The sequence below is a fragment of the Pristiophorus japonicus genome, chromosome 11 (genome assembly GCF_044704955.1).
Source record: "Pristiophorus japonicus isolate sPriJap1 chromosome 11, sPriJap1.hap1, whole genome shotgun sequence".
Classification (NCBI taxonomy): domain Eukaryota; kingdom Metazoa; phylum Chordata; class Chondrichthyes; family Pristiophoridae; genus Pristiophorus; species Pristiophorus japonicus.
In genome coordinates this window covers 149,566,342-149,581,636 of record NC_091987.1, presented here as the reverse complement: position 1 = coordinate 149,581,636, position 15,295 = coordinate 149,566,342, and the positions used below count along the sequence as shown (strand labels likewise).

General features: G+C 44.0%; 1 protein-coding gene across 4 annotated transcripts in view; it reads left to right on the top strand.

The window, feature by feature from the left end:
- Positions 1–14,577, top strand: part of dgkh (diacylglycerol kinase, eta) — a 651,598-nt gene extending 637,021 nt beyond the window's left edge. For all 4 annotated transcript variants that reach the window (XM_070894157.1, XM_070894158.1, XM_070894156.1 and 1 more), the window contains one exon: positions 2,815–14,577. In XM_070894157.1, coding sequence (XP_070750258.1) covers positions 2,815–2,904 — 90 coding nt within the window. In that variant the 3' untranslated portion in view covers positions 2,905–14,577. The remainder of the gene's footprint in view (positions 1–2,814) is intronic.
- Positions 14,578–15,295: the final 718 nt, after the last annotated feature.

Below are 15,295 nucleotides of genomic sequence, written 5' to 3'. Positions count from 1 at the left end.
GAAAAAGATATTGGACTGGAATATGCTGAAACAATAATGGTGTGTTAAACAATGCATGCTGTTAGTAATGCACAAATCAGCCAGCAACTTGTGGCGAGGGAGCGATTCCCCAGGAACTACAAATCACCACAAATTACTGGACTATTTGCATTGTTCTGCCACGAGCCTCACGAAAACGGCATCTTGCCCACAACCTCCCTGTGAGTTTCATGAATTTGCTGGATTTGCACATTAATTTACCATTAAACTCACCGCAGAAAGTTAAATCTAGTAATGAGCCGTGTAAGTAACCTTTTAACATTGTAATAATGTAAATAATGACTGCCAATCAACCGCTCCTGCCCCGTAAGTGAACATTTAAACGTGTGGAGTCTCATTCCTTCAGGAAGTGAATTGTTGTTGGAGTATTTAAATATGTCAAATTTTAAATTTTAATTTTTTTTCTTGCTTTTGCTTTCTGTCTCTTTTTCTCTCTCTTAATCCAATCTATCTTTCCCTCTCTCTATTTCTCTTTCTGTACCTGATTTGACTCGAATTCGCCCAATTTTCCTCTCAGTCCTTCTCTTTCTTTCTCAATCCTTTAATCTCATTGGTTAAGTTGATAGTTTGTTGGTCTCTGTTGTCCGTTCACAGGTCCCAGATACATTGTTGCCCTCACCACGCCATCAGCAGTTGGCACTCCTAGCTGCTTACAGGGCACAAAATGTTCGAGCTGAAGGGTGAGAGAGAAAATCTAACTATTGGAGCATGCCGTAAGATGCCCCACTCCAGCAAGGCTTGGCCCAATGTATTCCTACAGAGCCTTCATGTGTTCTCAGAAAGATTTGACAATATGCATTACTCCCACCGTTGATATGTCGGAAGTGCCGTATCCATTTTGTGCACACCAAGATCCTACAAGTAACAATCAGATAAGTGATCAATTAATCTGTTTTTAGTGAGGGAAGAATGTTGACCAGGACACCAGAAGAATTCCCTGCTTTTCTTTAAAATAGTGTCATTGAATCTTCGACACAACAACAACTTGTATTTATATAGCGCCTTTAACATAGTGAAACGTCCCAAGTCGCTTCACAGGAGTATTAGGAGACAAATAATTTGACACTGAGCCACATATGAAGCAATTAAGGCAGGTGACCAAAAGATTGGCCAAAGAGATAGGTTTTAAGGAGCTTCCTGAAGGTGGAAAGAGAAATGTAGGCAGGGAATTCCAGAGCTTGGGGACCAGGGAACAGAAGGCACAGCCACCACTGGTTGAGTGATTATAATCAAGGATGCTCAAGAGGGCAGAATTAGAGGAGCGCAGACATCTCGGGGAGTGGGGGTGGTGGGGCTGGAGGAGATTATAGAGATTTGGAGGGGCGAGGCCATGGAGGGATTTAAAAACAAGGATGAGAGTTTTGAAATCGAGGCGTTGACAGCCACCTCAGCAAGCACCTAAGACTTGGTTTAACCTCTCATCTGAAGGATGGCATCTCTGCCAATTCAGTGCCTCGACAACATTGCACAGAAGTGCTATTAACTGAGCCAAGCTAGGAAGCCATCTTGATAAGCCAGGAGAAGCCAATTTGGAAGTTTTCACAAAATGCCACACCCATTTGAGCATGTGGGTTGATGTGTTGCCTTTCAAAGGAGCCAAAGAATCTGTTGACACATCCAGGCAAGGAGGGCCGGCATGTGGACCTGATGGTCAACATTAGCTTACCATCACTGCCTCCCAAAGTGGGAAATCCCATTCAGTGCTTTTCAGACAAATTCACCAATGCTGCACTCCAAAAGGGAGCCTCACTGAAAGGCAGCACAGGGTCGGCTCAACACTCGAGCACCAGTTCTCCAGCCCCTGCTCTCTGCTGCTGGGAGCCTGAGCTCAGTAAATCGACCCTGGTATTTTTAGCCTGTGAAGTGAATGGTTACACTCCTTACTTTACAGTGTCAGCTGTGGCTGACTGGTAGCATTCTCATCTCTGAAGGTTGTGGGTTCAAGTCCCGCTCCAGAGACTTGAGCTCATAATGTTAGGCTGAAACACCATTGCAGTGCTGAGAGAGTGCAGCACTGTCGGAAGTGCCATCTTTTGGATGAGACGTTAAACCAAGGCCCTGTCTGCCCTCTCAGCTGGACGTCAAAGATCCCATGGCACTATTTTGAAGAAGAGCAGGGGAGTTATCACTGATGTCCTGGCCAATATTTATCCCTCAATCAACAAAACAAAAACAGATTATCTGGTCATTATCACGTTGCTGTTTGTGGGAGCTTGCTGTGCGCAAATTGGCATTTCCCACGTTACAACAGTGACTACACTCCAAAAGTACTTCATTGGCTGTAAAGTGCTTTGGGACGTCCGGTGGTCATTAATGAAAGGCGCTGTAGAAATACGTTTTTTCTTTCGTACCCCCTCAAGATTGTGGGGGTGGGAGGTGGAGTCGTGTTCTCACACGTCAAAGAGCAATTGGTATGAAATGTGCAGACTCGGAAACTAAAGGCTCCAGGGCCAATATTTTGTCATCTCCAAAAGGATGGGAACATTCTGAACCATCCTGGAATGAAGGGTCTTGGAAGGAGACCTATGCAATTGCATGTGCAGGGTGAACTAGATTCAAAGACTGAGATAGAGTTCAAGAAAGGCATTTTGATATTGTTCATCAGTTCAAAGCTCCTACTGTTGTCTATAATACGAACATTTTGGTCGGACGAACACCGATATCTGTTTCCTTGTTGTCACATGGCACCAGTGTGTGACTTGGGTAGCTGAGGGAAGAATACTTTTCCATAAAGCCGTGATACAAAGATGCCTTTATTTTTCTTTGTTCCTTCAGGACCTGGGGATAACGAAAGTGGGCCACATGAAGCGAATTCTCCAGGGAATTAAGGACCTCGGCAAAAACACTTCCATGCCCGAAGTGTAGCTGTCTGGTGCTATCTCAGAAAGTAGAGGAGCATCGTTTGGACTTCCCCAAGGGTGTCTGTCGATCGTACAGCATTCCGCAGGCTTCTCACTCAGCACCATTCGTGACCTCGCTGCCGTCACAGGATGCAATGTTCAGGTGTATGCTTCAGTTAACGTGGGTTTTTTTTTCTAACCTTAAAACTGTCTTGAGTTTGACTGAGGGTTTTGTGTCAATGCATCTAACCCTCAACAGCCACATTAGATTGTGTTGACGTGACAAGTCCTAATATGCATCGGTTAAACATGGGTTTACACTGAACTGCATAACGTCGCCTGGAAACAAGGATGCTGCAAAATGGTGAATACAGGTGCAAAATATTTCAGGACTTCCTTCAGCGAGGGCCGTGGATCTAAAAACGGCTTATTTTTAATCGCAATTACATATCAATTTAATGTAGACAATTGCCTTTATTGCATTAGAAGGCAGAATTGATTTGTATCCTATACAATATTTGGAGTGGTTTCTTGACCTGTGAATACGGTCTGCGGAACATATCACTCAATGGCCAAGGAGTCTGATTCAGACTGACGTAGAAACACATGCAGTGTAGCATGCATGCAGATTATACCGCATGCGTCGCCTGCTTGAACTCTTTCTAGGATTGCATGACATATGCCTAATGCTTCTTTTTTTTAAAACACTTGAACAAGTTTTATATCTGTTTAATAGAGTGTAACTTATTACTACTGAAGTGTTTGTTGATGAGAGATTGTTTCTGCTCCTCTGTGTTATATTTTGCATGAGCACATTTCTTCGCCAAGGACTGGTTCACAGGGGGACAGGAGAGCTGTGCCTCCCAATCCAGAAAGAGGCAGCTTCCTCGTTTGAGGGGCAGTTCAGTGGCGATTTGATTCTTCATTAACAGGGTAGCACTCATCATGAGCATCTCTGCAATGGATGTATTTTTTATATAATATATATTTGTGTGTGTGTGTGTGTGTGTGTAGGTCTGCTGGCAATACATGATTTTGGAATTTAATGGGCAGGCAAAGCATTATTGCATGTTTGACCGTAACAGCCAATACAAGCAGTTATTACCAAAGCCGCGGGGAGAACTTGGTTCTTTCCCTCATTTCAAGATAAACAGCAGCTTTTTGGATACCCTGAAGCTCCCTGTGAACTTCGGCTAAACACAAATGAGAAGACAAAATAAGGGAATAGAAAGTTTTAAGAAAAAATCACAAAGCGAGGACTGATTCTACCTGTGCAGATTTCTGCAGTTAGAATCATACAGCAGAGAAGGAGGCCATTCCACCCATCGAGTCTATGCCGACTCTTCAAAAGAGCGATCCGATTAGTCGCGCTCCCCTGCACTATCCCCATAGCCCTGCAAATGTCTCCTCTTTATGCATGGATCCAATTCCCTTTTGAACCGAGGAAGACTTGCTTCCACTCTTTTTTTTTACATGCCTAAAATATTGAAGATAATTGTCCAAAAGATATGAGGAAAATTTCTTTTACACAGAGAGTTATAATTTGGAGTGCACGGCCTGATAGGGTGGTGGAAGAAGATTCAACAGTAACCTTCAAAAGGGAATTTGAACCTGAGCTGAGCTTCCAAATCCACACCCGCTCCATCACAAAGATCACCTACTTACACCTCCATGGCATCACAACCTCTGCCCCTACCTCAGCCCAGCTCCTGCTGAAACCCTTGTCCATTCTTTTGCCGCTTCCAGACTTAACTTTTCCAATGCTCTCCCATCCTTCTCCCTTATTCAGCTTATTCAAAATCCTGCTTCCCATATCCTACTGCACACCAAGTTTCACCCCGTCATTGCTAACCCAATGTCTGAAATTTAAAAATTCCCATCCTTCTTTAAATGGCCTCACCTCTCCCTATCTCTGTAACGTCCTCCAGTCCTACAATACCCTCCCACAAATTCAGTTTCACTGATTCCCGTCTTTTGCTAACCAACCCTCCCTTCGTCCCATCATGGGTATCTGTCCCTTCAACCACCTAGGTCCCATTCTCTGGAATTCCCTTCCTAAACCCCTCCGTTTCTCCTCCTTTAAGACTCTTCGTAAAACCCATGCCCATGACCAAACCTTTGGCCATGCCTCCTAAAATCTCCTCCTTTGGCCTCGCGCCCGTTTTTTTCTTGCACCTCTCTGAAGCACCTTGAGGGATTTTTCTAAGTTAATGGTACAAGTTCTTCTTGTTGCTGCTTTTTACATTTTCGACAAATGTGTGCAGTCAGGTCACCTTGCAATATTGGCTTTGGAATTTCATTGAATTTCAGTACCTGTAAGGGCAGGACCTTTGAACTTGGCCTCCTAGCTCCAAGCCTCACGAGACACGGGCGTGGGTCAGCGAGAGTGGGTCAGTCCCAGCTTCTGCCCTCGAGTGCTTAATGTGAACCAGCCTGTCGAGTGGACACTTCTCTGCAACAAGAATAACAAATCTTTATATGATACTGATTGATGTTTTCACAAAGCTTGATTGCATAGTGCTATAACATTTAAAACATGCAGTTGACCTGCATCACTATATTTAATGATCTATATGTGCTGCTCTCTCGGATTGGTGTTGTACTGATAGAAAATTTATATACAAAAGACATTAGGAAACTGAATCTGGATGGATGTTGGTCTGAATATTGAGTCATTTATACCCACTTAGAGGTCATGTACAAAATCTCCCCTAGGTTCGAAATCAAAATACTATTTGCCAATACTGCCAAGTTGTAAATTGGGTCCTTCATTCAGGTCTCCTTCACAGCTCCACCAAAGGTCTCAGTCGGTTCGTGTAGTTTGCCATGAGAAGGCATGTGTCTGCCTCCATTTGAATGGTTCAGCCCATTCCCAGGCCCACTTACTGTTCAAGGGACCACTTGGTCCTTGCACTCCAGCTCCCACCAGCAGTCGCCCAGTGTGAGATCGTGAATCAATGTCAGGTTATTCCATCCCCAGTAGAAACTGCAGCCACGCAGTGGATTGAAATAGTCAGGTGAAGATTTAGCCGTGCATGGGGTGTGATGCTGAAAGCTTACAGATCCTAGATTACAACTCTGGTCTTCTGCAGGGCAGCAATGGGCAAGGGCATGACTGGGCTGTTAAAGAAGAAAGAAAGACTTGCATTTATATAGCGCCTTTTGTGACCACTGGACGTCTCAAAGTACTTTACAGCCAATGAAGCAATTTTGCAGTATAGTCACTGTTGTAACGCGGCAGCCAATTTGCGCACAGCAAGCTCCCACAAATAGCAATGTGATAATGACCAGATAATCTGTTTTTCAGCTTAATGATATATATGTGTTTATTTGTATTTGTATATATATAAGCCCTCCATGCCCCTGAGCTATGAGGCTGGAGGGAGGGTGTTGCAATCTAGTGATGCAGGAAGTGTGCATTTTTGTTGTTGGATGAGGGCAGGGAAGGATCAGCTGGTCACAGCTCTGTGGTCCAAAAACCCTACCAACACCTGCAGGCTGGGTTGGAACAAGATGAGTAGTCACAAGATGAGAGGTACTGGAGGCCCACTCCCACTTACAGAGCTTTACTCCAGCTTGAGTTGCTGCCTGCAGGAGAGAAACGATAGGAAGGCTAACGCAATACATTGAACACCTCTGTTGAATTGTCTCTGTTGTATAACCTGCAACGAAGGTTCACCAGACTGATTCCTGGGATGGGGGGAATTGTCCTATGAGGAGAGATTGAGTAGACTAGGCCTATATTCTCTGGAGTTTAGAAGAACGAGAGGTGATCTCATTGAAACATACAAAATTCTTACAGGGCTTGACAGGGTAGATGCTGGGGAGTCTAGAACCAGGGGTCACAGTCTCAGAATAAGGGGTTGGCCGTTTAGGACTGAGATGAGGAGAAACTTCTTCACTCAGAGGGTGGTGAATCTCTGGAATTCTCTACCCCAGAGGGCTGTGGAGGCTCAGTCTTTGAGTATATGCTAGAAAGAGATCGATAGATTTTTGGATATTAAAGGAATGAAGGGATATGGGGACAGTGCAGGAAAGTGGAGTCGAGGTAGAAGATCAGCCATGATCTCATTGAATGGTGGAGCAGGCTCAAGGGGCCGAATGGCCTACTCCTTCTCCTAATTTTTATGTTCTTATGCCTGTAACAAGCTATTCCTGAAATCGGTGCTTTGTTTGAGATAGAGTGCCAGGCAGATGGTACAGGGCGCTACAGTACATTGTTTAGCCCTGTACCTTCTACCTAATCCCGTACACTTAAGTCAGAAGTGTCCAAATAAACAGCAAGAACTTAAATTTATAGAATCATAGAACAATTACAACACAGAAGGAGGCCATTCAGCCCATCGTGTCCGTGCCAGTCGAAAAAGAGCTACCCAGCCTAATCCCACTTTCCAGCTCTTGATCCGTAGCCCTGTAGATTACGGCACTTCAAGTGCACATCCAAGTATTTTTTAAATGTGGCGATGGTTTCTGCCTCTACCACCCTTTCAGGCAGTGAGTTCCAGACCCCCACCACCCTCTGGGTGAATTTTTTATTCTTATCTCCCCTCTAATCCTTCTACTAACTACTTTAAATCAACGACCCCTGTTTATTGACGCCTCTCCTTTCTATCCAGGCCTCTCATAATTTTATACACCTCAATTAAACTGCCCCTCAGCCTCCTCTGTTGTAAAGAAAACAACCCCAGCCTATCCAATCTTTCCTCATAGCTAAAATTTTCCAGGATTGGTTCTCATGAAAAGGAATCTCTTGGAGCTTTACGAGGGGGGTGGGGTGATGACGGGAATATATTTGGACCAAGTGGAATACTTCATCATCATCATAGGCGGTCCCTCCAACAAGGATGACTTGCTTCCACATGGGTTCACAGGTATTTCAATGAAGGACCCGATATTCTAGTCCTAAACTCCAATTTAGGGGATGGAAGATGCCTGTGCGTGGACTTTTTTAATGTGTGGTGACCGTTGCACATCAGCCACCACACAGGCTTGACAGAGCTTGGCTTTTATCCAGTGGCAAGGGTTAACCAGGATGACTGGAAACCTGCTCTGAAGCACGGACCTAGTGCGCACACATATCGCAGTGTGGGCTGGCCCGTGCTGTCCCCGGGTCCTTGGCTCTTCTAGGCCCTGTACCCTCATTCGCCGCACCGCCGCCACGATCCCTCATCACTCCTCCGCCACGATCCCTCATCACTCCTCCGCCATGATCCCTCACCACTCCTCCACCATGATCCCTCACCACTCCTCCGCCATGATCCCTCACCACTCCTCCACCATGATCCCTCATCGCTCCTCCGCCATGATCCCTCACCGCTCCTCCGCCATGATCCCTCATCGCTCCTCCGCCATGATCCCTCATCGCTCCTCCGCCATGATCCCTCATCGCTCCTCCGCCATGATCCCTCATCGCTCCTCCGCCACAATCTCTCGCCGCTCCTCCGCCACGATCCCTCATCGCTCCTCTGCCACAAACATTCGCCGCTCCTCCGCCACAATCTCTCGCCGCTCCTCCGCCACGATCCCTCACCGCTCCTCCGGCATGATCCCTCACCACTCCTCCACCATGATCCCTCACCGTTCCTCCACCATGATCCCTCACCACTCCTCCGCCATGATCCCTCACCGTTCCTCCACCATGATCCCTCACCGCTCCTCCGCCATGATCCCTCACCGCTCCTCCGCCATGATCCCTCACCACTCCTCCGCCACAATCTTCGCCACTCCTCCGCTCAGTGCCTGTAAGAAGAGCGATCTTCCAAAAATAGGACAACAAACATGTTTGACTCATCTTGCATAGACACCATGATCAAAACCGACACCAATACTGAATCTCCTCCAGCCATTCATCAATACAGGTGGTATAGAATGACACAGGACCTGGCACTGATACCAAACCCCAGTGTCAATTTTTCTAGATAACGAAATAGTTGACAAACTGCCATAGTAAATACAGTGACATCCATTCTAACCCCTCCCCTCGGTGTTTGACCAGTTCAAAGATTGCGCAATAGCTGCAACAAGGAGTTCAATTGCTCACCCACCAAGTTGAGCTTCTACGTCTCCGAGGTGCGGTTAATCTCCTCTAACCGATTAAACTGCTGTAGTGTGCAGGACCTTTGCAAGGAGAGGCTTGGCGACTTAAGGATTTGGAGCCGAAATCCTTTGAAAGTTTCCAAGCCAATGAAACGTGATAGTAGCAAGAGCAGACTGGGATCGAATATCCCACCTACCTCTGCCACCCAGACTTCACGCACTTGTGGGCCCACAGGATGCCAAGTATGTTTTGCTCTTTGGAACTCTATCAAGGATTTAGCAGGATTTTACCCTCTGTGGTCAAAGGGTATACACTGCCGTACCATGAGTTGGTTCATTATGCTCGAGCTGTTACTTGATAATCACGAAGAAGTTGGGAATCCTGCTCAATAATGCATTAAAAAACACAGAACTAATATCTACAGCAACAAGAATGATTATTGTAATAATGTACAGGCACTGGGCCCAGGTAGCGGGAAATTTCTATATTCCCACATACCAATCGAACAGCTCACTGAACGATTCCTGCTCCGAGGAGATACTTAAACGGTCAAAAGTAGAAAAGTCCGAATGGGATGCATCCTAGGCTACTGAGGGAAGTAAGGTTGGAAATAGCAGAGGCTCTGGCCACAATCTTCCAATCCTCCTTGGATATGGAAACGGTGCCAGAGAACTGGAGGGTTGTAAATCTTACACCCCTGTTCAAAAAAGGGAAGAGAGGTAAACTCGGTGCTGGGGACACTTCCAGAGACCATAATCTGGGACAAAATTAATTGTCACTTGGAAAATTGAGTTAGAATAAATAACAGTAAACGTGGATTTGTTCGAGGTAAATCGTGTCTGACAAACTTTATTGAGTTCTTCAATGAAGTAATACAGTGAGTTAATGAAGTTAGCGCACTTGCTGTTTTGTATATGGACTTCCAGAAGGCATTCGATAAAGTGCCACATAATAGACTTGTTAGCGGAATTGAAGTTCATGGGATTAAAGGGACACTGGCAATGTGGATACAAAATTGGCTAAAAGACAGAAAGCAGAGAGTAGTGGTGAACGGTTGTTTATAAGACTGGAGGGAAACATAGAAACATAGAAAATAGGTGCAGGAGTAGGCCATTTGGCCTTTGAGCCTGCACCACCATTCAATATGATCATGGCTGATCATGCAACTTCAGTACCCCACTCCTGTCTTCTCTCCATACCCCTTGATCCCTTTAGCCGTAAGGGCCATATCTAACTCCCTTTTGAATATATCCAACGAACTGGACTCAACAACTTTCTGTGGTAGAGAATTCCACAGGTTCACAACTCTCTGGGTGAAGTACACAGTGATGTCCCCAGGGGTAGATATTAGCACCACTGCTATTTTTGATGTATATTAATGACCTGGACTTGGGAAATGGGGGGCAAAATTTCAAAGCTTGTAAATGACACAAATCTCGGAAATTTTGTAAACAGTGAGGAGGATAGAATAGTAGCAACCTTGAGGAGAACACAGACAGGCTGGTGAAATGAGCAGACACGAGGCAGATTACATTTTTAATTGCTGTGAAGAGAGGAGAGGCACTATAAATTAATTGTTATAATTTTTAAAAGGGGGGCAGGAAGAGAGAGACCTGGGGATTCATGTACACAGATCTTTGATGGTGACAGGACAAGTTAAAAAGCACACCGAATTTTGGGCTTTATAAATATAGTCTTCGAGTACAAAAGCAAGGACATTATGGTAAACCTTTATAAATCACTGGTTAGGCATCAACTGGAGTATTATGCCCAATTCTGGGAATCACACTTTGGGAGAATGTCAAGGCCTTGGAGAGGCTGCAGGGAGATTTATCAAAATGGATGTGGGACTTCTGTTGTGTGGGGAGACTGAAGAAGCTGGGGTCGTTCTCCTTAGAGCAGAGACGGTTAAAGAGAGATTTACTAAAGGTGCTCCAAATTCTATGGGTTTTGATAGAGTAGATAGGGATAAACTATTTCCACTGGCAGATGGGTCGGTAACCAGAGGACACAGATTTAAGATCATTGGCAAAAAATCTTGGGGGGAAATTAGGAAAAATAAATTTACACAGCGAGTTGTTAACCTCTAGAATGCGTGGCCTGAAAGGGTGGTGGAAGCAGATTCAATAGGATTTTTCAAAAGGGAATTGGATAAATATTTGCAAAGGAGAAATTTGCTGGGCTCTGGGGAAAGAGCAGAGGGAGTGGGATTAATTGGGTAGTACTTTCTGAGAGTTGGCACAGACACGATGGGCTGAATGGCTTCCTTCTGTGCTGTACGACTAAGTGGCTGGGGTCTGCTTTTCCCTTAGCATGTTGTTTGTAGGCTGCTAGAATCTGCTATGAAAGCCTGCTTCATTAGTTGTGTGTGTGTGATTTCCCAGCTTTTTACACTGCTATGGAGGATGGTCTAGAGAGACGGTGGGAGAGTTACTGTGAAAGCTACACATTCACTTCCAGGGGCCTTCTGCTTTTCTAACAGTCCTGTTGATCCACTACAAAGAAACAGATGAATGCCTCCATTTCACAGCAGGGAGGAATTTGGTACGAGACTGTTAAGTGTTCGTGTGCTTAGGCTGTCCATAGGTTTCTATGTTACAGTACAGGAGAGAAAGAAGAAAATAAAAAAATAACTTGCATTTATATCGCGTCTTTTATGACCACCAGACGTCCTAAAGTGCTTTACAGCCAATGAAGTACTTTTTGAAGTGTAGTCACTGTTGTAATGTGGGACATGTGGCAGCCAATTTTTGCACAGCAAGCGCCACAAACAGCAATGTGACAATGACCAGATAATCTGTCTTAGTGGTGTTGGTTGAGGGTTAAATATTGGCCAGGACATTGGGCAGAACTCCCCAGCTCTTCTTCAAAATAATGCCATGGGATCTTTTACGTCCACCTGAGAGGGAAGACGGGGCCTCATCCAAAAGACGGCACCTCTGACAGTGCAGCACTCCACCATTACTGCACTAAGAGTGTCAGCCTAGATTATGTGCCAAAGTCTCGAGTATGAAAATAAATGGAAGAAGTTCCCAAGTTGGGATGAGGGCATTAGAAAATTTGGGCACCAGATCCATCCGGAGGGGAATGCCTGGGGTTTGGTGGAGCGATCCTTAGATCTTGCTCGATGGGGTTATCCAGATTTGAGCCGGTGATACAAGGTGTAAAAGTAGTGGTTCAGGGGATTACGGAGGAGATCAAATGTGGAGGAAGGCAGATTGTTTAATAAAGAGATAGTCATCTTATTATTCCTAAATGCTCAGCATTTAGCCACCTACCCGTCTTTGGGGCCTGGGTCACACCCAGTTTCCTCGGACAATTTGAGGGCATTGTAGTTGAAATTCATTTCTGATAAAAGGGGTACAGTTCTATGTTGACCTGACCTGGTCAACACGAGAACTGAGCACTTCTGGTGCTGGGTGGGTATATAGGCCATGCTGAGGCAAAGTTGGCTGTGATTGCTGAATGGCTACAAAGTATTCCAGCACAGGCCCCCTCCAAATGAAGGCAGATACAAACCTTCTCTGTTCGGTGTTGCTCGCATTTGACTAAACCCCCCGTGATGTTGGAGGAGACTTTTCCCTGGAGAATAAGGACCACAGAACCTTTTTGATCCCTAATCTACCCTTCCCATGTGTTTTCTGAAAGCTGTTTATAGCAACTCATCCTTAGAACAAACAGGACGAATTACTTTTATACCTAGCTTTACTTGTGTCAGCAGGAGCAGATGTCTGCTCTAAATCTTCAAACTATGTGGTGAAACTGTACCTAAAAAGTGTTCAGTCAAATTTGCACTTATCCATGCCAATGAACTGCAATTCTTTTTACTCTTCTATGCAGTCACTTTGAAGAAAGAAGCCTTATCACTAAAAACAATTTTTACCTGGTTCTTAAGGGACACAGTAGCAACTTTGTTTTTGCTTCCTTAGAAAGAGAAACCGGGCAGCAACGATAATGTGATCCTTTCAGGCCTTTGACACTAATTAGGAGTCAGCCTGCCCATCCATGGTGTCAAGCCACTGCTGCAACGATTGTTTAGTACATGGGAACTGGGAACGCTAAACAAAAGCCAACTCTGAATACTGCACTGTATGAACGATGACTGACAAGACTGAGTTGTGAGGAGTTCTTAATGTGCTGGGGATAACTCCTGTTTGTACATAATCAGAAGGGCAGTGATTTTTTTTCCCCCAGTGGCCAGCCCATCTCTTGAGTTGTGTCGTAAGTGCAAAGTCCAGTGGCAGGTGCTTGACACAGTTTCATTTCACAGTGCGTTTACAAGCGAAATGTGCATGTGTAAAGTCAAACGTTTTGCTTATTATCTTTAATGGGCTAAGTTGCACTAATACAGTTTTACCACTGTAATGACTACACATATCTGTAAATGTACCTCGAGTATTAACCTCCTGTCTCCGATGTATTTTATACGGTTTGGATTTTATCCTTTCCCCATAATGCGGTCTCCTTTGATATTTGTAAATGTATTGAAATTGTGCTGGTACTTGTGGTAGTGCAGCGTAACAAATTGTCACCTTGCTATTTTCTAAGACAAGCGGTTTTCTAGTTCTCTTTATGGTTGTCCTTAAATCGCGTTTATAAGCTATCTTGGTGTTTACTTGCTAAATCATTGCTTACTTCTGCAGCAAAAGCCCTGCACTTCCAAGTCTCACCTTGTGGGGAGGCTGTTTTATACATTCCTGAACTATATTTTCCTTATCTTGTCGGGTGGTGGGTATTAAGTCGTGAAATAGCGCCAATAGCATTTTTGAAGCAGCATCTCCATAATCCTAAATGTCAAAAGGCCGTGACATTGACACAAAACATGGAAACAACTGTGTACAAAATGATCCGGACAAGTTGTAAACAAAACTTTCATATGACTAGCCTGTACTTTCAGCTCCTGGCTGTTCGACCAAATGTTTTGAGTTTACTACCTGATGGGAAATTTATGCAAACTTTATATAATTCCTACATCAATATGCAACATTCCCTTACATTGCATTGTTCAGCGACACCTTCTTTACCTTGGCACTGCCAACCTGCACCAAACTACCCAACCTGGCAGTGTTCCTTAGGGGAGAGAGTGTTCCTTCCATATCCTGACAAGCAGGACGCGACCTGTGTGAATTGCTTAGTAGCTTGGTTTGCAGGCGATGGGTTTCCGCATGCATCAAACGCCTGTGTGACCAAGATAAATCTTTTGTGTGAGTCCTTATACCATCTATATTCCGATTGCTATATTTAGATTCTTGCCGTTCTTTGATATTTTTCTGATTTTCCTCAAAGGTTTCATCCTTGCATATCAAAGCCAGATATTGAACAGTCTATGTGATACCAAATTTGGGAACTACTTTTGCTTCAGAAATGAGTAAAGCTTTAAACTGCTCAGTACCCTTCCAGTGTCATTTAAAAACTAACCCATAGGCAACAGATTTGTCTTTCTGTACTCTGATAAAGGTAAGGCAAAAGTGAAATGTATTTGTTTACATACTGTTTACAACAGCACAGTTTTATTTTTTAATAAACAAAATTTGGAGTATTTATTGCATACTGTTTGGGAAAAAAAGATGTTTTATGTGTTTTCACCCTTTGAATATAATGTTACATTTACTTATATAGATATTTGGGTGATTTATTTATGTAGTTGGTAATTTTATGACTACTAGAACGGATTTTGTTTTCTGTGCCTTTTATGTTTAAATGCATGGTTGAATATTTATTATTTAGGAAGTTACTCAGATGTGTATTTTTGTATATTGCTGGAATTGGTGGTTCATTTTTGTTGTACATTATGAGCTGCCTTAGGGAAAGGCAGTCTGTTAAGATCTTCCTAACGTGCTAAAATACTCAATAAATCCGAATGCATTCACTGAACAACAGCGTGTTCATTTATATTAATCTCTAATGCCTGTTGGATTTCATATCCTCAAGGGAATTCTTGCGTAAACAAACACAACACTTCCTTTAATAATCAATGTTGTATATTTAAACTTACGGAGTAAGTATTGACACCATCATTACAGCCAATGAGTTGAAGGCGGGGCGGGACTTACAGCAAAAAGGAGCCTATTTACTCAATGAATAGAGTCTATTTACTCAATCAAACAGAGTCTATTTACTCAACAATAAAGTCTAAACAGATTCTCTACGAACTACAGCAAACGGAACTCATGTCTGCTGATAAAAGAATTATTTTCCAGTGCGAATGCAATGGAGGATAATTACATAATGAAAATTCTGTGCGTAAAATCAATCCCGTGACTGACGGGGGAATTACCCAATCATCTCCATTCTGGCCGGGACATGTGATGTCACTATAGGCAGCCTTAAATTTATGCACTTCAGTTATTTTATTCTGCCAGGGCATCAACAGTTACAC